The sequence below is a fragment of the Cornus florida genome, unplaced genomic scaffold (genome assembly GCF_030987335.1).
Source record: "Cornus florida cultivar Cherokee Brave unplaced genomic scaffold, ASM3098733v1 CherokeeBrave_3.0.0_Hap2_Chr07, whole genome shotgun sequence".
In the NCBI taxonomy this organism is placed as follows: domain Eukaryota; kingdom Viridiplantae; phylum Streptophyta; class Magnoliopsida; order Cornales; family Cornaceae; genus Cornus; species Cornus florida.
The window spans coordinates 81,988,255-82,015,573 of record NW_026775577.1 but is presented as its reverse complement, the minus strand read 5'-3'; the positions used below and the strand labels follow the sequence as shown (position 1 = coordinate 82,015,573).

Below are 27,319 nucleotides of genomic sequence, written 5' to 3'. Positions count from 1 at the left end.
CTTGTGTCTGATGAGGGTGATCTATTTAATGACCCGGGCAGATTTCGTCGCCTTGTTGGAAAATTAATATATCTCACTATCACTCGACCTGATATTTCATATGCAGTTAGTGTTGTAAGTCAGTTCATGGGAGTTCCTAGAATGCCACATTGGAATGCTGTTCTTCAGATTATCCGATATCTCAAGCAAGATCCAGGTTTTGGGTTATTATATAAATCAAATGGTCATCTCAGGGTGGAAGGTTTTACAGATGCTGATTGGGCTGGTTCTCCTTCAGATAGGAGATCTACTTCAGGCTATTACACATTTGTAGGAGGAAATCTTGTTACATGGAGAAGTAAAAAGCAAACGGTGGTAGCTTGATTTAGTGTTGAAGCTGAGTACAGGGCAATGACCTATACCACTAGTGAGTTGACATGGATACAACATTTTCTAAAAGAACTTGGGTTGACAGTTGAAGCTCCTATTCCATTGTTCTGTGATAATCAAGCAACTGTTCACATTGCATCAAATCCCGTGTTTCATGAGAGGACCAAACATGTTGAAGTTGATTGCCACTTCATTCGAGAAAAAATATTATGTGGGAGCATCTCTACTCCATTTGTGAAGTCTGAAGATCAATTAGCTGATATGTTTACCAAAGTGTTGGGTCAGAACCGGTTAAGGACTATCTGTTCCAAGTTGGGATTATTTGATATATATTCTCCAGCTTGAGGGGAAGTGTTAGAATGTTTATCTATATATATATATATTTATGTTGGGTCATGTTGTAATTACACATAGTTGGTAGGGTCATAATGTAATTAGCTCATTCTTGTACCCTTATATAAGCTACTGTTGTCTTAGGGTTGAGATATAATGAATATACAAATTGTAGCCTCCATGATCTCTCTCTCTCTCTCTCTCTCTCTCTCTCTCTGTGTCGTCAGTTTGAACACTAACAATAGACTGAAATGCAGAACCACTCAATCCTTTAGTTAACACATCTGCAAGCTGACCCTCGGTTGACACAAATGGTGTTCAAATCAGTCCGCTGTCCAACTTCTCCTTTATAAAATGTCTGCCTTCTTCCACATGCTTGGTGCGGTCATGTTGCACAGGGTTATGTGCAATATTAATTGCTGATTTGTTATCACAATATAGCTTTATGGGTCCTTCCCATGCAATCTTCAGATCTTCCAAAATTATTTTCAACTATAGAAGCTCACAAACTCCTAATGCCATAGCTCTGAACTCAACTTCTGCACTTGACCTTGCAACTACATTTTGCTTCTTGCTTCTCCACGTTACAAGGTTGCCTCCGAGGAATGTTCAATAGCCTGAAGTGGATCTTCTTTCATCAATTGATCCGGCATAATCTGCATCCGTGTATGCTTCCAATGTCAATTCATTTTCTCTTCTAAACAACACTCCCTTTCCAGGAGTACCTTTCAAGTACTGTAGAATTCAATGTGTTGCTTGAAGATGTACTTCTTTGGAATTGTGCATAAATTGACTCACCACTCCTACAGCATAGGCTATGTCTGGTCTGGTATGAGAAAGATAGATTAGTTTGCCCATTGGTTTACACCCTAGTTTCCCCGTCTTAGTAATAAATCCAGCACATACTTCTGTTGGGATATAAAGATCCTATGTCGAGAGTGAGCCACTTCAATGCCGAGGAAGTATTTTAACCTGCCGAGTTCTTTAATCTCAAACTCTTGCAATAAACACCTTTTCAATGCCTCCAACCCTTGTAAGTCATCCCCTGTTACCACTATATCAGCCACATAGACTACTAGAGCTATAACTCCCCTGAAGCAGAATGTTTGACAAACAATGTGTGATCACCCTGACTTTGTTTGTAACCCAAAGCTTTCATTACGCTAATAAATCTACCAAACCAAGCCCTGGGAGATTGTTTTAAACCATAAAGTGTCTTTTTCAATTGACACACCTTATTCTTCTCGGACTCAAACACTGGAGGAACCTCCATATAGATTTCTTCATCAAGATCACCATGTAAAAAGTCATTTTTTACGTCAAAGTGTTGCAAACTCCAGCCACGATTAGCTCCTAAAGATAATAGGATTCTTATAGTATTCATTTTTGCAACAGGAGCAAATGTTTCAAGATAATCTATCCCATAGGTTTGAGTATACCCCTTAGCTACTAACCTTGCCTTATGCGGTTCAAGTGATCCATCTGCCTTGTACTTTACAGTGAAGACCCATTTACATCCCACTAGTTTCTTTCCTCGAGGCGGTTCCACCAAGTCCCATGTTTTGTTCTTCTTAAGCGCATCCCACCAGTAGAATATACATTCTAATTACAGGACATATATACAGCTGTAATACACGTTTTCTCCCCATCTAGTGAGCTGTAAAATCTGCACAACGTATTCATACCATAATTACTGATTCTAACTGCTACATAACATGGTCAAAGTCCATTATGCCCCTCACCCTAAGTGAATCAACAAGTATGCCATGTAGGAAATGTTAATATGCATATGCACACATATATCCCATATGAAATCAAATAAATGTCCATCATGTCCTCAAAGCACCTGTTCCTCCACGACAAAACATAAGGATGCATATAAAGGAAAAATGCGGGAAAATAAAAAAAGAAATCCCGGTCCTCAAAAAATATATTATAAATATCTCAAGCATTAATATTTTTGTGGGGTATTGCTACTTCACAGGCTAGCCCATGTAATGAATTGACCAACCTTGTCACATATAATACTCTAGTTTTCTTGTGGCCAATTGTCTGTTTCATGGATGCCTTACCGTTTGTATATTTTCTCATGTAACTTTTAAAACATTTTCTATCTTTTTACCAATTTTCAGGGGAGATTTTGGCAGGTTGGGTCATGGAAATTCTAGTGATTTGTTTACTCCTCAACCAATAAAAGCATTGCAAGGTTTACGGATAAAGCAAATTGCGTGTGGGGACAGCCATTGTTTGGCAGTGACCATGGAAGGGGAGGTACAGAGGTTGGTAGACTTTCACAATCGTATTTATATATGTACCTTCACTACTTATTAAAAAAAAAAAAGAATTTATATTTGTACCTTCACTTAATAATTCTTTACTTGGGATATAGCAGTAATAGTAGTTCAAACCCAAATTAGTTTGCTTATACCATGACAATTCTTTTTCCTTTATTCTTGTATTTTGGGAAAAAAAAGTAACTGTTACGACAAACGCAGCGAACCCAAGAACAAATCAAGAAACACGACAGAAAAGGTAAACACGCCACACAAAGAATACAAAGATTTAGCGTGGTTTGGCAAAGCCAACATCCACTTCGGCAAAAGTTTCCATTATGCGAAAAATAAGAGATTACAAGTTTCAGCCCCCAAACCCTAGTTCTCGCTCTCACTCTCACTCACTTTCTCTGCGATTTTCAGTGTCTCAATAATCCCACTCCAAATTCTAAGTGCCCTTATATATCGGGCTACAAGAGAATACTAAACGGAGTCCATGGCCAGTAAGCAAAAACTGGGTCAAAGCTCATTCAATGAGTCGTTGGGTCGTAACGCTCATTCAATGGGTCACAATGTGACCCGACACCAAATTCGGGCCACAACATCACAGTAACTTTGTACTGGCATATAATAACGATATAATGAAGGGTCAAATAAAATGGAATAGCTAAAGCAAAGGTACAATTATGCAGCGAAATCAAAGCTAAGTAATCTATAATTTTTATGTTGGAATGGATTTGACAAAGTATGACTTAATTTTGAGCTTCCTCTGGCAAAGCAACTGGTATCTTTAATTGAACCTTCTTTTTTTCTTGATATGTAAATTTATGTTTAATTTAATTAAAAGAAAAGGATATATAGAATAAAATTCGCAAAAAGCCTGTAGGCGAGTATATGATCTGTGAATTTGAAATAGATTGAGATAAGATTCTCTTAATCTGGTCTAACTTTCATGGCCATACTAATGTTGGTAAATTGCCTTTCATGATGATCCAAGACAAGCCAGCCAAATTTCTTCTTATGTTTGCATGACTTCTGTCCAGCAAGATTGAAATAACAGTCATTTCAAGTCTTTTTTTGCACCCACCACAGTTATGTTGCCCTAGTTTTACACTCTTACAGGTTAGTTTGAACTGCTGTGCTGCCTGAGAACTGCATTGACTATGGATATTCCATTTGAGTGATCAGGGAACATGTTTAGTGCCCACTCTCTAATGATGCTGACAAACAAATTCCTCCAAACTTGCTTGATAGGTATATCCAAAGTGATGAGGTAGATTTAAGTTTGTTTAACATGTCCACTAGATGGGAGAATTTTTTTTGAAATTCTTTTGCTGCTTTACTCCCAAGTAATCAAGATCTGTTTTAGTGTTGAGCGTGTGGTGCACAACCTAATTATGTCCTTGTTGGTCCCATAAAACCTAGATAACTTTTGAACAAGGGAGAAAGAGGGGTCACCTCAAGTGTACCTTCTAACTTGAAAGCAGAAGCCAAACTGGAAAGTTAATGACATGTTTCACCATCATTTTTGCTTTTAAAGCATGTTTTTGGGAAGATTGGTTAATGCTTCTTCTCTGCAACAAGTCACAAGTGTTGTCTTTCTTTGAAGCCACCATTTAAGTTAGAGCCTTAATTTTGCAAGGGACCTTTGAAGCTACTGTTGGGGTTGAAATTCGCTGTGGCCTGGTATGACACCGTTTCCTGCAAAACAAAGACGGCAAAGTCAAACACCGGTGTGGTGCCGGCCGTTGACCCTCCGATGATCAAGTTCGTAGGGGTTTCTAGAGAAAGAATTTCAATTGTAATCCCCCTAGTAGGAGTTTTTTGTGTGTACTTTATTCCCGAGTCGTCTTCCTATTTATTGTCACTTCCCTTATTCTTGAAAAGGGAATATCATCATCCTTATCTCATGGAAATCTTATCCTTGATAAGATTTGTCATCATTCTTATCCCATGGAAATCGTTATCCTTGATAACGAAATATTATCGTTGATCGTTGAAAAGATCTGGCGGTTAGTCAACACTTAGTTGCCTCTATCGTTAGGTCAAGGTAGGTTAGGTTTATTTTTTCCTATCAGTTGCCCCCTATTTCGGCGTACGTTTTGGACCAAGGAAATAGTACCTAATATGTATATATACTTTCTTATATCTTATTTATTTTCTTTTTACTACAAGCCCCCTTCCAAATTTTAATAGGACTCTTTCACGAGAATTTCATTGTTACTCAAAAAAGAATTTTCCTATAAATAAATATATATATTTATTTATTTACTACTTTTATTTTTTCTCTTTTCTTGTTGTCTGAAATCCTTTAAACTGGATCCTGTCCTTGAGTTTCTTGTGGATCGTTGCGGTTATTATTGCTTTTACTTGGATCCTTCCAAACCTCAATCTGTGAGATATGTAATTGGGTCCAGTCGTCTCTGCCGGGTTATTGGTGTAATTCCAAAGTGGTTTCGCTATTTTCACAATAGCCACAATCTCATCATGTCTGTGCATGAAAATAACTTGAATGTTGAATCCCAGTCTCAAGACTTAACTTCTGAAAGTGTTAAAGAACTTGATCTTGATTATGCTGGTGAATCTGGTGTTGATTACTCCTCAAGACCAAGGATTGCTTTTTCCAAGCAACCCCCATGCGAAGGAGAATCCTTAATTAAGGATGATAATTTACGTAATTGTAGATTTAAATATTCCATTCCTTCATCCATTCACCTTCACCAACCCAAACCAGAGGATAGATGTTCTTCTGTTCGTTTGGGTGAGGTATGCTTTTTCGAGTCGACTTTTGCTGCTGGTTTGCGTTTTCCGATTCATCCATTTGTAGAAGAAATACTTTCCCATCTGAAGATAGCTCATTCTCAAATTGCCCCTAATTCATGGAGAATTATTATAGGCTGTTTGATTGTTTGGGGAAGATGTGGCAATGGTCGTCTAACAGTAAATCAATTATTGCATTTTTATTATCCCAAGAAGAAAAAGGATAACTTTTGGTACTTCCAGTGTAGATTAAAGAAGATATTCCTCATTGTTGCAGCTCCTGAAAATAACAAAGGCTGGAAGAGTCGTTTCTTTTTTATTTCCGGTGCATACAGGAAATTTCCAAGTGTTTGGAGTAATTCAGATCCTGTAGGTAAGATTTATATATATATATATATATATATATATATATATTTTCTAATCCTTGGGTGGTGCTAAATTTTTTTTTGCCCGCGGCACTGTTCCCTCGGGAACAGTGCCCGCGGGTCTTGTTCACTGAACAGTAAATTTTATTTTATTTTATTTATTTATTTATTTTGCATTGAGAGAAATTTATTTTATTCACTCATTTAGAGAATTGCAACTTACAATTCCTTTTCCCAGACTTTAAAGACAAACCAGTTCTTTCAACTCAAGAAGAAAAAAATGTCGGTAATGCCTTTGCTTACCTTGTGAAGACCTTTAGTGATCTCATGACTGATGAAGCTTTAGAATTGTATGTACGAGCTACTAGCTCAATTGAAACTCCCACCCATTCAGAAAAAGGTAAGAAAAACAAAGGTACCCATACGTAAACTTACTGGTTTTAGTTAATTTTTCATTAAATATTTTCTTTATTACTTTTTATGTAGTCAAGAAACTTAGTAAAAGGCTCCTAGCCCAAGTCCGGTCAAGTAATCTTCCCTCTACTCCTGCTTCCAAAAAATTACGAAGGGTAGGAGAGGAAAATCATGGTAGATCTTCAAGCTCTGGAGTGTTATTAGGTCCTACTCCTATATCTTTAGGTTTCAGCAGATTTGGTGGGGTTCCTATGAGTTTCGAGAGTTTTGGTTCGGTATCGACTTCCACCAACCAAGCCTTTTCCCAAGGGGAATCGATTCTTGATAACGCTAATGTCGCGTATGATAGGTTACATAAAATGGTGGTAAAAGATAACGCTGCCGGATTGCAGAATTTGTTGGCATTTGAGCTTTCACGAAAATTTCTTCAACTAATTAGCTAGGTAAGATTTTACCCTTATCATGTGCATCCCTTTCTTTTTTTTAACTATTTGCCACTATTTATTTATTTATTTATAGAGCACTACATACTCTATTGCCATTGCAAAAGAATACGAGAAGCTTACTCTAGAGATAGCTTCCCTCAAGGCTAAATACGAAAATGTTACTTCTATACTTAAAAATAAAGAAAATGACTTGGCTAATGCAAAATTAAGCTTTCAAGATGAGAAAGTGAGACTTACCAAAGAATACTTTGATAAGTTGGAACTTGAGAAGCTAGCTGCCGTGGAGTGCTTTAAAAATTCTGATGAGTTCAAGGTGCTCATAGGCAAGGCTTGCTGTGATGGTTTTGACCAGTTCAAAGCCCTTGTTAGCAAGGATCGTCTGGACATAGATTTTTATATGTATGATATTCAAGCTGAGAGCGAAGAGGAAGATTGAGCTCCGTAGTAGTAGTCATATATATATATATATATATATATATATATATTAGGTTTTTTGCTTTCTTATCATGTCGATCCCTTAAAACTTTTCAGAATATCTCTTAATTCAGAAAATAGTTGTGTTACTTTTGACATTTTGTCTTTCATGATATTGCTCCATACTTATTATTTCCTTATGCAGAATTCCTTTTCTATTGATGCGGCTCTCCCTTTGTGGTATTGAACACAACTTTGTTAAAGAAATATTCACACTTTTTCAAGCTTCATTCAGCCTGTCCTTCTTCTGAAGGAATGTGTTTTTACGAGCTTCTCCCAGCTCGTCCCTTTAATAAGGGAATGTCAATTCTCTCTTTTAATAAAGAAATGGACTTGACGATTTACTAGTCCTTTCGTAACTTATTAAATTCAATAGTAATGTCGTCAGCTGTAGAAAAATGTGAAATAAAGACGAATAATTATTTTATTAAAAACTTATCGAAAATAATATTCAATAGTCGATCATCAGCATTCAATAAACACTGGTTCGCTTCAAGCTAAAAACATACTATCACTTTAAAAGTGAGATAATAAAATAAAACATAGCCTGGCATAAGTACTTACTGGTAATATTTCTTCAAATGTTCTGCATTCCATGGGTGGGGAAGTTGGCTTCCACCAAGTGTCTCTAACCAATATGCCCCCGGTCTGTTGCTCTAGGTTACTCGATAGGGGCCCTCCCAGTTGGGAGCTAACTTTCCTTCCCTCTTTTCCTTAGTAGTAGGGGTAACCTCGCGAAGCACTAGGTCTCCTGGCTCGAACCTCCTTAGCTTGACCCTGGCATTGTAGTACTTGGATACCATTCGCTGGTAAGCTGCAATCTTGACTTGGGTCTGCTCTCTTTTTTCTTCTAACAGTTCTAAGTTTAACCGTAGTTCCATCTCGTTCTGTTGAGGTTCGAAATACTTGGTTCTGAAGGTGGCAATCTTTGTTTTTATTGGGATCACTGCTTCACTTCCAAAAGCTAACCCAAAGGGGGTCTCCCCAGGGGTTCTCATGGTAGTGCAATAGGCCCATAAGACTCCCGGCATTTGTTCAGGCCACAAGCCCTTGGCTTTTTTTAGACGTGTCTTGATCATCTTCAGTATTGTCCTATTCGTGACCTCAACTTGCCCATTGGCTTGGGGATGGGCAGGAGAATAGAAATGAACTTTGATCCCAAGCTCATTAAAAAATCAAGGAACTGCTCACTTTCAAACTGCTTCCCATTATTTGTCACAATCACCCTTGGTGCTCCGAACTTGCAGATTATTGTTTTCCAGAAAAACTTCATTACTTCATTTGCTCCAGTATGAGCTAATGGCTCAGCCTCCACCCACTTGGTGAAGTAATCAATAGCCACAATTACGTATTTAGTTTGTCCCTTCCCTGGGGGTAAGGGGCTGATGAGGTCCGTTCCCCATTGGGCAAAAGGCCACGGCCCTGTAAGAGAGGTTAACTCTTTTGCGGGTCGTTTTGGGACATTGGCGAATCTCTGGCACTTGTCACATTTCCTCACAACATCAAGCACATCTTTCTTCATAGTAGGCCAAAAGTATCCTTGTTGGATAGCTTTATGCGCTAGTGATTTGCCCCCAGCATGGTTTCCATAAAGGCCTTCATGTATGTCCTTTAGAATGTAGTTTGCCTCATCAATGGAGACACAACGCAAGTAGGGTAGAGAAAATCCCTTCTTATAGAGAACCCCATCAATGAGGGAATATTTTGCTGCGCGCATCCTGATTTTTCGTGCTTCCATGCGATCTTGGGGTAGCTCTTCGTTCTCTATGTACCTGATAATGGGTTCTGCCTATTCCATGCCTTGGATCACCTGGTGTATTTTCTGTGGCCAATCCTAGACTGTGCTAGGCTCATCCAAGTGTTCTACAGGTATGGATTTATCTTCCTCTACGGTTGCTAGTTGAGCTAGGGCGTCTGCCTGCTCATTATCTACTCGGGGGATCCGATGAATGGAAAACTTCTTAAAAAAGCCCTTGATATCTTCTATCTTACGCAAATAGGTCTTCATCTTCTCATACCTTGGCTTCATATTCCCCCCGGACTTGTTCAGTTATTAGTTAAGAATCAGTATACGCTATTAGTCGCTCAACTTCCAGGGCTTTAGCCACTCCTGTGGCCTGCCAGGAGGGCTTCATATTTCGCCTCATTGTTGGTTGTCTTAAATCCAAACCTGAGTGCATATTTGATGCATTCCCCATTTGGGGAGTGTTAGAATAGTTATATGTAAATAGGTATTTATGTTGGGATCATATTGTAATTAGACATAGGATTTGTGGCCATTATGTAAATAGGCCTTTCTTGTATTGTATATATATATGCTGTACTATGTGTAAGGGTTTGATATATATGAAAAATGAGAAAAACAGTGAGGGCTGCGCCTCTTTCATCCTCTCTCTGCCATCCTCTATCTCTAATCTATAAAATTGACATGGTATCAGAGCAGAGATCTGGCTATTGAAGTCGCTATAGCGGTGCTAGGGTGTGTACTAGCTCGTGAAGGGATCGTTGTTCATCGTCGATCCAGCCTCTGTTGGACGACTTCGCCGTTTGCTGACGTCGGTGGCTGTCGTGAGTGTGGTTCCTTGCTGCAGTCGAGATTTGTGGTTGGGGCTTCGCCTTGTGTTGGTGAGGATCTCGTTGTTGACGACAGCAGGTTTTAGCTCTCGCTGGCGTTGATTGAGAAGGAGAAGGGTAGTGTTTGGTTGTAGGCGCAAGGCTATCCCGATCCAGGTTCACCTAAACCCGTTATTCAGATCTGGTCTAGATCCGACCCAAATCCAGTGACTCGTTTTCAGATCCGACGACCTGTTTTAGATCCGATCCAGATCCGACCCGTGTTCATATTCGGCTCAGATCCGACCCGTTTTCAGATTTGGCTCAGATCCGACCCGTTTTCAAATCCAGGTCTGGTTCGACCCTTTCTTCCTGTTCCGGCAGTTTCTTCTATTTTTTCTTCTGTTCCTCTTGGGACAGATTCGGCAGCAGTGACTTCAACTTGGGCCAGATAAGTTTTTTTTTTCTTTTCTCAGTTTTTTTTCTTCTCTGGTCAGTTTACATATACATTTGAGACATGGAGTTGGATTCTTCAACTGTTTCTTCTGAGTCTACTGAAAATAAAACTCCTGCAACACATGTTGATCATGTCGGGCTGCAAATTACAACTATGAAATTGAGTAATTCAAATTACTTACTTTGGGCTCAAGTAGTGAAGACATATTTAGGCGCCCGACGAAAGCTGAAGTTTATTACACAAGCTCCTCCACCTCAAACATCTACAACATATGATGATTGGGAAGCTGATAACTATATGGTTATGTCCTAGTTGTGGAATCGTATGGAACCTACTATTGCATCTACTTTTATGTTTCTCACCACTGCAAAGGGAATATGGGATGCAGTTAAAGAAACCTACTCTATGGACACAAATGTCTCTCGCATATACTGCCTATATGAGAAGATGTTCCATTCTCGTCAATCTGATCCCTCTGCTCAAGGCATCGGTGAGTATTACTGTACTTTCAAAAACTTGCTAGATGAGGTGAATCAGTACCATCCCTTAACTACTGATCTTGACGTTCTCAAGAGACAACGTGAGGAATTTTCAATTTCTATTTTTCTTGCTGGTTTGCACCCTAGCCTTCAAAATATTCGGGATCACATCCTTGCTGGTGATGGAGGACTCCCATCTCTGGGTAACATTTATGCCAGATTGCTTCGTGTTTCAGAACAATCACATGGGACATCCACAGTGGAAGAAAATTCAGCTATGATGGTTCATTCTATCTCTCCACAGTCCTCTAAAGGCCGTGATGCTCCTAATAACAACAGAGGGTATGGAGGAACTTCGAGTGGTTCTCGTGGTGGTGGTGGTGGTGGTGGCCGTGATAGAGGTCGCAATCGCCGTAATCGTGGACGTACTGATACTCGCTACTGCAGCCACTGTAGGGGTACTAACCACTCTGTTGAGCATTGTTGGGCTCTCCATGGGAAACCAGCATGGGCAAATCAAGTAGTGGCTTCTTCTGATAGTGATCGGTCTCATCCCCCTCCTGACCATCACCACCCATCTGCTCCAAACTTTGTATTGCCATCATCTGCACCTACTAGTGACAGTGTGATACTCTCCCGAGCTGAGTTCAGTGCCTTGGTTAACCGGACACATCCCCACTCTACTGATATGGTTAACTTTACGCAATCAGGTAATATCGCATGCTTGTCCGATTTACAGACTTTAGCCTCCCCTTGGGTTATTGACTCTGGGGCTTCTACCCATCTCACAGGTGATGAATCTCTATTTTTTACCTTTCAGAAGTCTCGTTTCCCCTCTTTTGTTACTTTGGCTGATGGTAGAACATGTTCCATTATTGGCCAGGGAACAATCAAACTAAACCCATCCATTTCTTTATCTTCTGTGCTATTGGTCCCAAAATTTCCTTTTAATTTATTATCTGTCAGTAAACTGACTCAGGCACTCAATTGTTTTGTCACATTTTATCCTTCGTTTTGTGTTTTTCAGGACCTCAACACGAAGAAGACGATTAGTGGGGGCACTAACAGAAATGGCTTATACTATCTGGATTGCACACCTTCCACTAGTGCTGTTGCTTTACATTCCTAGATGTCTGTATACCAGTGGCATTATCGGTTAGGTCATCCCTCGTTGCGATACTTGAAGTCTGTCATACCTTTCCTTGAGTCGGTGTGTACTTTAAATTGTGAGTCGTGTCAGTTGGGGAAGCACCATAGAGTGTCTTTTCCTCCTCGTATTGTTAATCGTTGGTCTTCTTTATTTGAATTGGTGCATACGGACATTTGGGGTCCTACTCGTCAACCTAGTCAATCAGGTTTTTCTTATTTTGTTACCTTTGTTGATGACTATTCAAGTATGACTTGGTTGTTTTTAATCAAAGACCGTTCTAAACTTTTTTTCCATATTTCAATTATTTTTAAAAGAAATTGAAGTTCAATTTGGTTGTGTTATACGAACTCTACAATTTGATAATGCTATGGAATATGTCAAAGGTGCAATTTCTACCTTTTGTGACTCTCGTGGCATCTTGCACCAAACTTCTTGTTCTTATACTCCCCAACAAAATGGTGTAGCTGAACGGAAAAATAGGCATTTAATTGAAATAGCTCGGATATTGATGATTCATATGCATCTTCCAAAGGCATTTTGGGGAGATGCTGTTTTAACTGCTTGTTATTTAATTAATCATATGCCATCTTTTGTTCTTAATTGGAAATGTCCTTATTCCCTTGTTTTCCCTACCCGGCCGTTATTCGCATTACCGCCTCGTGTTTTTGGGTGTGTGTGCTTTGCTCACGTATTACGCCCTGGCACTGATAAATTGTCTCCTCGTGCCATTAAGTGTGTCTTTATTGGGTACTCTCGGACTCAAAAGGGTTATAAATGTTGGGATCCTAGCACTCGTTGTGTTTTTGTGTGCATGGACGTTACCTTCTTTGAGGACACTCCTTATTTTTCTTCACCTGGTTCGTCCTTAGACACAGAGTTGTTGCTTCCGTTGCCTGTTGTGTGACCCTCATCTGCTAATGTTCCACCACCTCAAGTGCCATCGCCACCTCAAGTGCCACCGCCACTTCAAGTGTATACTTGATGATCAAAGGTAGCACCCCCCCAATTGTCTACTTCTATTGAGGCTCCTGTTGCTACTGATGATCTTCCTATTGCCTTACGCAAAGGTATTCGATCTTGTGTTACCGCACATCCTATTTCTAACTTTGTCTCATATAATCATGTTTCACCCACTTTCTCTTGTTTTTTATCCACACTGTCTGCTACACTTGTTCTCAAGACTTTGCAGGATGCTCTTTCTCATCCTGGTTGGCGACAAGCCATGATCGATGAAATGGATGCTCTTCATCATAATGGGATATGGGATCTTGTTCCCTTACCTCCTGGTTCCAAACCGTTTGGTTGTAAGTGGGTCTACACTGTCAAATATCTCCATGATGGTTCTATTGAGCGTTTGAAAGCTCGTCTTGTTGCAAAGGGGTACACCCAGACTTATGGTGTTGATTATGATGAAACTTTTTCCCCTGTTGCAAAGATCTCTTCTATACGGGTCCTTATTTCCATTGCTGCCAATCGTAATTGGCCGTTGTTTCAATTAGATGTGAAAAATGCTTTCTTACATGGCGACTTAGTTGAAGAGGTTTATATGGAGCAACCACCTGGGTTTGTTGCTCAGGGGGAGTATCGTCATACCGTTTGTCGCCTTCGGAAGGCCTTGTATGGATTGAAGCAATCTCCAAGGGCTTGGTTTGGAAAGTTCTCTGCGACAGCATTAGCATTTGGTCTTAAGAGATGTCAGACAGACCATTCGGTGTTTCACCAGCACACTAAAGCTGGTTTCATTTTCCTTGTGGTATATGTGGATAACATTGTGATCACAGGTGATGATTCTAAAGGTATTGTTAAATTGAAGTTGTTTCAACAAAATCAGTTTCACACTAAAGACCTGGGTCAACTCAGATATTTCTTAGGTATTGAAGTTGCTAGATCCAAGGAAGGTATAAGTTTATCTTAAAGGAAATATGTGTTGGATTTATTAGAAGAAACAGGTATGTTGGGTGGTCGTCCTATTGATACTCCTATGGATCCAAATACAAAACTCTTGTCAGATGAGGGTGATCTATTTGATGATCCTGGCAGATATCGACGGCTTGTTGGGAAATTAATTTATCTCACTATCACTCGACCGGATATCTCATATGCAGTTAGTGTTGTAAGTCAATTCATGGGATCTCCTAGGATGTCACATTGGAATGCAGTTCTTCGGATTATCAGATACCTCGAGTAAGCTCCTGGCTTTGGGTTGCTATATAAACCAAATGGACATCTTAGGGTAGAAGGTTTCACTGATGCTGATTGGGCTGGTTCTCCCTCAGATAGGATCTACTACAGGCTACTGCACATTTGTTGGTGGAAATCTTGTTGCATGGAAAAGTAAAAAGCAAACAGTGGTAGCACGGTCTAGCGCTGAAGCAGAGTACAGGGCGATGGCTCATACCTCTAGTGAGTTAATGTGGATCAACACTTTCTTGAGGAACTCGAGTTAATAGTCAAGACTCCTATTCCATTGTTCTGTGATAACCAAGCAGCTGTTCATATTGCATCCAATCCAGTATTTCATGAAAGAACCAAGCATATTGAAGTTGACTGTCACTTCACCCGCGAAAAAATATTGAGCGGGAACATCTCTACATCATTTGTGAAGTCTGAAGATCAATTAGCTGATATGTTTACTAAGGCTCTTAGTCATAATCGGTTAAAAGCAATTTGTTCCAAGCTGGGATTATATGATATATATTCTCCAGCTTGAGGGGGAGTGTTAGAATAGTTATATGTAAATAGGTATTTATGTTGGGATCATATTGTAATTAGACATAGGATTTGTGGCTATTATGTAAATAGGCCTTTCTTGTATTGTATATATATATGCTGTATGTGTAAGGGTTTGATATATATGAAAAATGAGAAAAACAGTGATGGCTGAGCCTCTTTCATCCTCTCTCTCTCTCTGCCATCCTCTCTCTCTCTCTCTAATCTATAAAATTGACAGGTAGACAATGACTAGCCCTGCCCCACTTGCATGGGCGTTGACTGACCCATCCACATATAATGTCTAAGTAGATTTAGTTTCTTCTTGTTCATTTAAGCCATGCTCGTGCCCATCTTCTGGTGTGAATTCTGCTACAACATCTGCCAATACCTGAGCTTTCAAGTATGTTCTGGGTTTGTATTGGATATCGAACTCTCCAAGTTCTACCGACCACTTCATGAGTCGCCCCGAAGTATTAGGTTTGCGGAGGAAGTCGTTGGTTTGTCAGTACTATTATTGTATGCGCTTGAAAGTAAGGCCTGAGTTTCCTTGCAGAGACAACTAGTGCAAATGCTAACTTTTCTATCCTTAGGTACCTCTCTTTTGCCCTCCTGAATGCATGGCTAGTATAATATACTGGTTTCTGGATTCTATCCTCTTCGCGGACTAAGGCTGAGCTTACTGCCGATGGAGAAACCGCCAAGTACAAATACAACTGCTCTCCTTGCATCGCCTGTGATAGTAACGGCGGTGAAGTGAGATACTCCTTTAGCTCTGTAAAAGCTTGCTCGCACTCAGGTGTCCATGAAAAAGCTTTCCTGAGCACACGAAAAAAAGGTAAACACCTATCCGTTGCCCTGGAAATTAACCTGTTCAGAGCAGCGATTCTTCTCGTCAATCTTTGAAGTTCCTTGGTCGATGCTGGAGACCGCATGTTGAGAATTGCCTAGATTTTCTCGGGGTTGGCGTCTATCCCTCTCCTGCTTACCATGTAACCAAGGAATTTCCCAGAGGAGACACCAAAGGCACATTTGTCTAGGTTGAGCTTCATTTGGTGTTTCCTGAGGACTTGGAATGTCTCTTGTAAATCAGTTAGGTGGTCTTGAGCTTTCAAGCTTTTTATAAGCATGTCATCCACATATACTTCGATATTCCTTCCGATTTGGTTCTTGAACATCAAGTTGACTAGCCGCTGGTATGTTGCACCAGCATTTTTGAGCCCAAAAGGCATCACCTTGTAGCAATATAAACCTCTGTTTGTGACGAAAGAGGTCTTCTCTCTGTTTGATGGATGCATTGAGATTTGGTTATACCCTGAATATGCATTCATGAAACTGAGCAACTCATGGCCAGCTGTTCCTTCTACCAACATATCAATTCTTGGCAGAGGGAAGCTGTCTTTGGGGCACACCTTATTTAATTCGGTAAAGTCTACCCATAATCTCCATTTTCCATTGGCCTTTTTTACCAAAACAACATTGGCCAACCAGTTGGGACAATTAACCTCTTGGATGAAATCAGCTTTCAGAAGCTTGTTCACCTCTTCTGATATAGCCATGTTCCTCTCCGCGGCAAATGTTCTTCGTTTTTGCCTGATGGGTTTGAATGTGGGATCCGTGTTTAATCGATGCTCGATCGTAACTGGATTAATACCAGGCATGTCTTCATGTGACCATGCGAACACATCTTGATTATGTTTGAGGAACTGTACAAGAATATTCGTGAAATCTGAGGGGAGTAGAGACCCTATCCTCACATTTTTTGTTACGTCATTGTCATTTAGGCATATCTCCACTAGGTCCTCAATTGGCTTGGCTCGGTTTTGCTCCTTTTCTTTAATTTCTTCGACAATCAAAGCCTCTTGTTGCTTCTTTTCTTTGAGAGATGCAACATAGCATTCTCTGGCAGTGGTTTGGTCTCCTCTTAGTTCGCCTACGCCATGCTCTGTGGGGAAGCGCATCAAGAGGTGATAAGTCGAAGTGATGGCCCTCATCGAGTTTAAGGTCGTCTTTCCTAGGATGACATTGTAAGCAGATGGACAATCTACCACCAGGAAGTCTACCATGACAGTAACTTGTTTTGGGCTGGTTCCTGCAGTGACGGGAAGAATGACCGCTCTTAGAGGATAGACCTTATCTCCCGAGAATCCCACCAATGGTGATCTAGTAGGTCTGAGTTTCTCCTTACCAATCTTTATTTTGTCGAATGCATTAAGGAAAATGATATCAGCTGAACTTCCATTATCCGCCAAGATCCGTCGAATATTATAGTTAGCGATCATCATGGTGACAACGAGAGGGTCGTCATGGGGTTGTTGCACGTTCTTAATATCTTCATCTGAGAATGTGATAACAGGATCACCTAGACGAGGCATTTTTCGATGTTGAATCTGTCCTCCAACTTCGCACACCTCAGATGAGTTTTGCATTCTCCTGGAATAGGCCTTACGGGCTGAGCTTGATTCCCCACCTCCTGCACATCCCCCTGCTATGACCCTTATTTCTCCAATTGGTTCCTGATCAGGGGGGCGGTTATCTCGGCCTGCTCTTGGTGGATTAATGTCGGTTCTGTCATTCCCCACAATAAACCTTCGCATGTGTTCCCTTCGGATCAAAGTCTTAATCTGATCCTTGAGGTCGAAGCAATCCTCTGTGGCGTGCCCATGGTCTTTATGAAACTTACAGTATTTATCACGAGGTCTCCTCGTCGGATCCGACTTCAACTTTGGTGGCCACTTCAGATATGGTTCATCCTGGATCTGCAGGAAAACTTGATCTATTGGCATATTTAAAGGAGTGTAATTTGCATACCTCTCCGCGCTCTTATAACGAGACGCCCTTTCATTCTGGTTGACCATAGGTTTCTTATACTTGGTTTCCTTTTCATCTTTGGTTGTCAAAGCCGGCCTTTTTTTGTCTGCCTTCTTATCATCCCCTTCTCTTCCCTTTCTCGCAATCATTGCATCTTCTGCATTCATATGTTTTTTAGCTCGAACCAATAACTCGGCCATGCTGGTAGGGGGTTCCTCTGATAAAGAGAAGAGGAATCTCGAGGTTTGGAGTCCTCCCATAAAGGCGGCTAGGGCCACCTTGTCATCCGCTTCCTCCACCTGTAACATCTCTGTGTTGAAACGACCAATGTAGTCTTGCAGTGACTCTCCCTTCTGTTGCTTCACAGTAAGAAGGTAGGTAGCCGGCCTTCTATGCCTCTGGCCAGCAATGAAATGGCCCACAAAGCGCCTACTTAATTCTTCAAAGGTTTCGATGGTCCCTGGCTTTAGCTTGTTGAACCGTACCCATGCTGATCCTTTGAGGGTCGTTAGGAAGGCCCTGCACATGATCTCATTTGGCATCGCGTGCAGGTGCATAAGCGCTTGAAAAGTCTCCAAGTGGTCAAGGGGATCTTTAGTTCTGTCGAAACTCTCAATTGAGGGCATTCTAAATTTGCTCGGCAAGGGGCATTTCATAACCGAGGGGCTGAACGGCAAGTTGGTCTTTTGCACCAAACCATCTATGGCTGCAATGCCTTTTCCCTTCATGGCTTGCATCACATTCTCCATCTTTGCCTTGAGATCCTACATCTTTAGGTCAACATGGGAAATCTCCTCTGTCTTTTCAATAACAGTTGTGTCTTCATAGAGTCGGGAACTCCGTGGAAGAGATGGGTGGATCACCTCTCTATATCGGTTTCCCACCTGGCTTTGTTCCACCTCGGTCTCATGTCGGGGAGGATGATTATCCTGCTCCTCAAAATTCCCATTACCACTGTTTGGGTTCGAGAGGTCTTGTCGTGGCAAGTTCTGTTGAACCGGTGGAACAAGATGTTGCAGGAGTGTTGCATTTTGCTGGATTAACTGGTCCATACCCTGATTCAGAGTTTGGACCTATAGTTCCAACGCTGCAAGTCATTCCTGGTCGTTTGGGACGTCTAGGTTTTCAACCGACTCTTCCCCTTGACCAGATCCTTGCAACGACGTTCCTTCGGTAACCATATCGGACCGCAAACGTATATTCCCAACCGAGTAATTAATTGATTTAAGGGAATTGTCATTCCCACAGACGGCGCCAACTGTTGGGGGTTGAAATTCGCCACGGCCTGGTATGAAACTGTTTCCTGCAAAACAAAGACGGCAAAGTCAAACACCGGTGTTGTGCCGGCCACCGTTGACCCTCCGACGATCAAGTTAGAAGGGGTTTCTAGAGAGAATTTCAATCGTAATCCCCCTAATAGGAGTTTTTTGTGTGTACCTTATTCCCGAGTCGTCTTCCTATTTATTATCACTTACCTTATTCTTGATAAGGGAATATCATCATCCTTATTCCATGGAACTTATCCCATGGAATCTTATCCTTGATAAGATTTTTCATCATTCTTATTTAATGGAAATCGTTATCCTTGATAATGAAATATTATCGTTGATCGTCGAAGAGATCTGGCGGCTGGTCAACACTTAGTTGCCTCTATCGTTAGGTCAAGGTAGGTTAGATTTATTTTTCCCTATCAGCTACCATCCAAGTTAGAGCCTTGATTTTGCGAGGAACATTTGTAAACCAAAATAAATGGTTTGTGAATTCTGTTCAATTTAGGAAGCTAAAAGAAGACCTCAATTTTAGAGCCTCTAGTGTCAACAACCCAAAAATGAAACCTTGACATGATGTTTTAATTTGGACATTTTATTAAAACTAAGATTTTTTAAAGGATTCAGTTGTAAATTTTCAGCATCAATAGGGCGTTGTCCAAATTTGAACGTCGTTTCAGACTAGTCGAGGAAGTGGAGCAAAGTAGTGCAATGTAAGCCTTGTTAATGAATGCAAGAAATGATATTGAGATGCTAAGGACCATGAAAGAAGCCAATAATAGAAATTCGTAAAACCCCAGTAACCCACTAGAGACCTTTGAATTTACAATGAATAATGAAGGAAAAATTTCTCTACATACAGTTCAGTACCTTGACGAGCTATAGAAACGTGAGAATATCAAAGTAATATTGAAGGGAAACTATAGTGTCAGAAAATCAATATGGGTTCATTCTTGGGATTTTAATGATGGGCTATTTACTTATTAAGGACACTGCTATGACAAATGCAACGATCCTAAGTTGAACCAAGAATCACGACAGAAAAGTAAACACACCACACAAAGAACACAAAGATTTATACGTGGTTCGGCAACAACCTACATCCACGATTGGGATCCGGCGATTCACTATGTGTAAAATCGGAGATTATAAGTTTTCAGCCCCTCACTCTGTTTCTGTACGAATTTTAGAGTCTTTCTCATTCACCACTCCAAATCCTAAGCGCCCTTATATATCGGACTACAAGAGACTAATTAGGGTCCACGACCCATGAGAAAAAAACAGGTCAAAAATTTTCCTCGGGGGCAAGTGTGGGCTTGGGCCCACATAAAGCTCAACCAACGGGTCATAAGCAAGTCGCAACGCGACCCGCCACTAAATTCAGGCCACAATATCACAAATCTCTACCTTGGCTCGAATTACACCAAGCTCCACAATCTTTAGCTACTCCTTTCGCCGCCTCCACATGCCCCTAAGGGCCTCCACAACTGCAAATACTAATAAAGTCCAGACAGTGTCTGAACTTGAGTGTGGGAATGACCTTAGTTGTCATTTCTGCCGGATTCTTTGCTGTCCCAATCTTTCTCACTGCAATAGCACCCTGTGCAACCACATCTTTGATGAAGTGAAACCTGACATCAATGTGCTTGGTCCTCTTATGGAACATCTGATTTTTAATCAAATGTATGGCACTCTGGCTGTCACAAAACACAGTTAAATCATCCTACTACAAGCCCAAATCACCAACCAAGCCTCTCAACCATATAACTTCCTTCACTGTCTTTGTAGTTGCCATGTACTCAGCCTCAATAGTAGACAATGCAACTACAGGCTGCAAAGTCGCCTCCCAACTGATCACACTCCCACAAAGACTGAAGACATACCCTGTCAAGGACCTCCTCCTATCAAGATCTCCAGCATAATCTGAATCAACATATCCAAAAACACTTCCACACGTGTCGCTGCCTCTGTCATAAACTAACCCAATGGTGTGTGTCGTGCCAATGCACCAATGCATGCAATGAAGTGTGTAGTGTGGCCAAGTTTAAATTTATAGAATGCCACTGTCACTTCCAACTAAAAATATAGCTAGAGTGAGTAGGGATCGTTCCAAGGGAAAGGAGGTGTATTTGTGATGGAAATTAATGTCGGATTAGTAGGTCGAGTGATTAAAGATTGTTGGTGATTGATTAATTAAACTACAATGCAATTAAAATTAATGCAAGTAAAGAGCAATCTAGAAAGTAGGGAAAAGATATAGGAGAGAGGTCTTGGGGCTTAGAGTCACCACTAAGCTTCACTTCATCAAACACTAGCAATTGTACATTAATGGGGAAATTTAAATTGTAACTTGTGTGTGTGTGACATCAATTGAAACTAAGCATGGATGACAAATAAGTATAGATTGTCTAGCCAATTTTAATGAAAAGCACAACCTATCAAATGAGACCAATACCATTCAATTAAACCACAATTAATGCACACACAAATATCTAGAGACATGCACTTTTTGCATTCACAAGTATGGAACATTAAGAAATAAGAATGGATTGTTCACCTACCTAAGAAATTAAAGCAATTACACTACAACTAGGTTAGAGACATGAAATTAAACTAATTAAACTACAGATGTGATACAATCCATCAAGAAACAAGTGTGAACCATCAAATAAATCATAAGAGTGTTCCATTAAGCACCATGCCTTGACCATCACTAGATTAATATCATCAACACACATAAACATGCATCAACTTCATTAAATCTAGAGACAAAAACATGAACATCAATTTTAGCATACATAAACATATGACTAGAGCCAAATGATTAATTGAAAGTATTAATCCATACAAATCAAGTAGAAATCACAAAATCTATATTTATTCATGGTCAATAACATCTATTACAACTAAAATCCCCAAAAATACACAAAAGTTAGGTTTGAGAAGCAAGCCTAGGGGCTATCTCTAGCCCCAAGAGAAGGATTTAGACACTCATTGCACTGGACATGGAACCCTCAAGGGCTAGTTTGGAGGTTGGCATCATCATTTTCATCCTTGCTTTCTTCTCCAAACCCTAGTTCTAGAGAGGAAAATTATTTTTCTATCTTTTTGTAAAATCTCTATCTATGATTGTCTCTTACAATAATGTTCAATAAATCAATTACACACTCCTTTGAGTAAGGACCAAGTCAGAATTACAGCCTCTTATTGGAGGAAATTCGTAGCTACACAAGTTAGGTAGAAATTGGCACGCTTGGGAATTAGACAGCTCACTGCAGCAGGCATTTCGATCGATCGGACACTTAGCTTCGATCAATCGAAGCTAACGTGGCTCGAAAATATCTTCCAGGCTTTATCCAATTGGCAGAGTTGGCACCGCCTCATTTCGATTGATTGTAGACCTCTTTGATCGATCGGGACTCCCCTTTGATCGATCGAAGTTCCGCTGGTGCATTTTTCTTGGCTTCTTTCCAACTTTGTTCCTTAGTTCCAAAATTGAGCTAAATGGCTTTTGTTAGCCTGTTTAAACTTTATTAACCTGAAATAGGCAAAAACACAAATAAGTATCTAAGACATGAAAGTAAGATAGATGAATGGACTAAAATACCCTAGCTTAGGTGCTAAAATGCATCAAATTTGAGCACTCATCACCCAACATCGGCAGTGCCTCACAAGTATCATAGTATCCACTTCACACCCTGCCAATGGATCTTCCTAGGTCTATCCATGTATCTGCTCACTACACTAACTATATGTGAAATGTCTGGCCTAGTGCACACCATAGCATACATAAGGCTAACAACTGCATTAGCATAAGGAACACGAGACATGTGCTCCACCTCCTCCTCGGTCTGTGGTGACAATCGTGCTGAAAGTCTAAAGTGGGCAGTCAATGGAGTATTCACAGGTTTTGGTGCCTGCATACTGAAGCGTTCCAGCAACCCTCTCAATGTATTTCTTCTATGACAAATACAATTTGCCCGCTCCTCGGTCCTGTGAATTTCCATTCCCAATATCCTCTTTGCAGCATCAAATCCTTCATCTCAAATTCACCACTAAGTTAAGCCTTCAACATGTTGATTTCAGACATGTTCTTGCAAGCTATCAACATGTCATCAACATACAACAACAAGTATAAATACGAACCATCTGAGAGCTTCCTGTGATACACACAACTGTCAAACTTACTCCTACAGTAGCCATTCCCAACCATAAAAGTGTCAAATCGCTTGTACCACTGTCTAAGAGACTGCTTTAGCCCATACAAGGACTTCTTCAGTAGGTAAACATGATCTTCCTTTCCTAAAATCTCAAACCCCTAAGGTTGATGCATATAAATATGCTCTTCCAACTCACCATGCAAGAAAGCAGTCTTGACATCAAGCTGCTCATGCTCCAAATCATACAGAGCAACCACAACAAGTAACTTGGATTAAGCTATGTTTCACCACAGGAGAAAACACCTCATTGAAGTCGATCCCTTTCCTCTGTGTATAGCCCTTCGCCACCAAGTGTGCCTTGTATCTCGCATCTTCCACCCCTGGAATTCCTTCTTTCTTCTTGAAGATCCATTTACAGCCCATAATCTTCTGGCCCTTAGGTTTCTTAACTAGCTCCCAAGTCTGTTCTTATGAAGAGACCCAATCTCCTCACTCATAGCAACAGACCATGGTTTCATGATAAGTACACGGCTTATCAATATCCTCTGCCACACTAAGTGCATAAGCAACCGAATTAGCATGTGAAAACCCATACTTCTCAGGTGGCCTAATATCACGCCTAGGCCTGTCTCTTGCCACACTATACTGCTGCAATTGTGCATCTCTGTCAGCCCAAAACTGCAACTGCTTGTGAGTCGACCGAACATGACTATCCTCTAACTGAACCTCTGCATGCTCCACCTGCTCACTAACACCCTGAGCTTTCCCTGAATCAACTACCTCCTTCTGCGGAGTAAGCATTGCAGACTCATGAAAGGTCACATCCCTGCTAACAAGTATCTTCTTTCCCAAAACCTCTGGACATCATAATTTGTATCCCTTGACCCTAGGCTGATAACCAAGAAATATGTATTTCTTAGCCCTCGGTTCAAGCTTCCCCTCATTCACATGAGCATATGCTGGACGCCCAAATATTCTCTGATTACTGTAACTAGCAGGAGAACCAGACCAGACCTCCTCTGGAGTCTTATAATCGATAGTAGTCGATGGAGACCGGTTCACCAAGTAACTAGCTGTAGAAACAGCTTCAGCCCAAAACGCTTTGTCTAACCTTGCATTGGACAACATACATCGTGCCCTCTCCAATAATGTTCTATTCATCCGTTCTGCAACTCCATTATGCTGCGGAGTCTTCCTCACTGTGTGGTGTCTCACAATCCCGTGAGTCTTGCAGAACTCATTAAATTCTCTATTTCAAAATTCCAAGCCATTGTCTGTCCTAAAGCACTTGACCTGTTTTCCTGTTTGCTTCTCAATCACGGTCTTCAACTACTTGAATGTAACAAAAGTCTCATTCTTGTGCTTCAGAATATAAACCCAGACTTTCTGAGAAAAATCATCAATCAGCGTAATCATATATCTACCACCACCATGTGAAGTGAGGAAAGTTTTTGAATAGGGAATTCTATATTTCCTTCATCGTTTACAGATTGTACAAGGCCCATATATACAAGAAAGGATAGCTACACTCTAGGCTATAAATAAGGAAAGAAATAAATGTACAAAGTCAAAGATTTGCAATTGTACAAATAGCTGGAATCAGAGACTAAAATGGGAAAGAATCATTCCAATTTATTAAGGGAATAATTCTGAATAAATTGGATCCAAATCCTGGGGTCAACCATGCCTAAAATCTTAGATTTTCTGGTGATCTGTTTTTCCACACTCCCCCTCAAGCTGGCGTGTAGATATCAGTCATGCCCAGCTTGCTAATTAACTCCTGAAACGGTCCTTTAGCCAAACCTTTAGTGAAGGTATCCACTAGTTGTTCTTTAGATCAGATGTAGGGAGTACAGACTAGGCCGCCTTCAATTTTCTCCTGAATAAAGAGTGTGTCAATTTCAACATGTTTTGTTTTGTCGTGTTGTACTGGATTGTGTGCTATACTAATGGTTGCTTTGTTGTCACAGTAGAGTTTTATAGGATTACTGCGACTTCGGTTCTTTTAAAATAAACTTCAGCCAAAGTAACTCACAAATTCCCAAAGCCATTGCACCGAACTCAGCTTCAGCACTTGATCTAGCCACAACCGTTTGCTTCTTACTCCTTAATGTCACCAAATTACCTCCTACAAAGGTACAATACCCTGAAGTAGAGTGTCTATTACTGAGTGATCCTCCCCAGTCGGTGTAGGCTTCAATCTCCATATTCCCATTTTTGGAGAATAAAATTCCTTTTTCTGGAGTGCCCTTGAGATATCTTAGGATCCTGAATGTAGCGTTCAGATGGTCTTGATTAGGAGCGTGCATGAACCTGCTGACAATTCCCACGGCATAGGCAATATTAGGCCTAGTATGGGATCAGTAAATGAGCTTTCCAACTAATCATTGGCACCTCTCCTTTTCCACCATTGAGCTTGTGGTTATACCATTGAGTTTGTGGTTGAATTCAATAGGAGTATCTTCTGATTTGCATCCCAATCGACCCGTTAACTTAAGCAAATCGAGGATATACTTTCTTTGTCATAGAAATATTCCTTTTTTTGACCTTGCAACTTCTATTCCTAAGAAATACCTGAGATTTCCCAACTCCTTGGCCTCAAATTCTTTTGCAAGAGACTTCTTCAGGTCATCCACCTTGGTGTCATCATTACCAATCACAATGATGTCATTAACATACACAATTAGTGCAATTACCTTCCCTCCTCCTTTGTGTTTGTAAAACATTGTGTAATCTCCTTGGCTTTGCGTACATCCCTTACCCCGGACAGCCTTGGTGAATTTTTCAAACCAAGCACGTAGGGATTGCTTCAGCCCATAAAGAGATTTCTTTAATCTGCATATTTTCTTTTCTCCAAAATTATCTTTGAAATTTGGGCTTGATTGATATCTTCACTCCAGCTTAAGGGGGAGTGTTGAAATATCTTTATTAATTTTATTTTCATTTTTATTAGTTGTTTTTAGCCTTTTATTAGGTGTTTTACGTAAGATCCCTATAATCATGGGATCACGTAGATAAGATCGTAATTATGGGATCCCGTAAATAAGATCCCTATAATCATGGGATCACGTAGATTTTGGCATATTTTCTGTCTTTCTTTGATTTGGTTTCCTTTCTTTGTACCCTATTCTTGTATATAAATAAAGATCTTGGCTCTCGGTTTGAGTAAGCCAAAACCCAAAAATATCATAAGACCTGGAAATTGGACGAACAGAGGCTTGAAGGTTTGAAGCAAGTTGAGGAGTCAGTGGAGGATCCCTAAAGTAGTAGAGGCCATCATGCTCATATCCCTTGCCAAAAATCCTCTTTGAACACAGGTCCTTTAAAACACAGGTTGAAAGGAGGCACCGTGATTGGTGGAGGAGTTTGCTCCACGATTATATCTAAATATTTATATATTTCAACAGTGTCTATGGCTTGAAAGAAATAGATCATTTGGAGGAAAGGAAAATCATGTTGGGTCATTGAAATTCTCCATCCTTAGCACCCTTTTTTTGTTGGGTTCTAGGAAGAAATTGTAAATCCTTGGATGAGCTTGTAGAGTTTTTGGATTTGTTGAGGGTTTAGAGGCCCTATTTGGCCTTCTGAAGTTTTTTGAGGGACGTGTTCCCCTTTTGAACGCTTTTATTGAATTTTTTACTTATCAAAAAAAATAGAAAAGAAATTTCAGACCAGAAAATAAGAATTATGAGGCAAAAAAAACAGCAGCACTAGATGATCTTGATGCTGGAACAGATTAAAAAAAAAATGGATCAGAAACTCAAAAACAAAGTGCAAAACCTGTTAGGCAATGTGAAGTTCAAGTACAAATTCTGGCAGCCCAAGCATCCAAATACAATTTAGAAGGCAGAATGTTCCAAAAATAATCTCAAATATATAGAAAAAAAGGTTAGCCCAACCTTTTAGATCCAAAGAAGTTGTCCCAGATGCAGCAGATCAATAAGCAACCAGCAATCAAGGTCTTTCCCAATCTAAACTCAACATATGTGATGCATCTCAATCAACAAAAACAATAAAAAAAAGCTCCAAAATCCAGATCGAAAGCAAAAGGGCCAAAACTAAAAAAAAGTTTCGAAAAATGAAAAATCTACTCAAACAGCCTCAACTCAAATCACAAAAACCACCATAAATCCCAGAAAAATCAGGCGATCCAAGCTGTACAATTTTTGACCAAAATAAAGTGCTGACGTCAGTGCGCGTCAGCTGACATCAAAGATTAGTGCTTGACTTCGATACGCTGCTCTGATACCAAGTTAGAGCTCGTGAGAGGAATTTGTGTTTAGGGCTAGGGCGGAGAA

The 27,319-nt window shown here is 40.3% G+C and overlaps 1 protein-coding gene across 4 annotated transcripts in view; it reads left to right on the top strand.

The window, feature by feature from the left end:
• The window catches only part of LOC132267344 (ultraviolet-B receptor UVR8), a 114,463-nt gene that overhangs the window by 11,011 nt on the left and 76,133 nt on the right, over window positions 1-27,319 (top strand). For 3 of the 4 annotated variants that reach the window (XM_059768499.1, XM_059768498.1, XM_059768502.1), the window contains exon 3: window positions 2,835-2,981. The exons of the other annotated variant lie outside the window; for it this stretch is intronic. In XM_059768499.1, coding sequence (XP_059624482.1) covers window positions 2,835-2,981 — 147 coding nt within the window. The remainder of the gene's footprint in view (window positions 1-2,834; window positions 2,982-27,319) is intronic. 4 annotated transcript variants of the gene reach the window in all.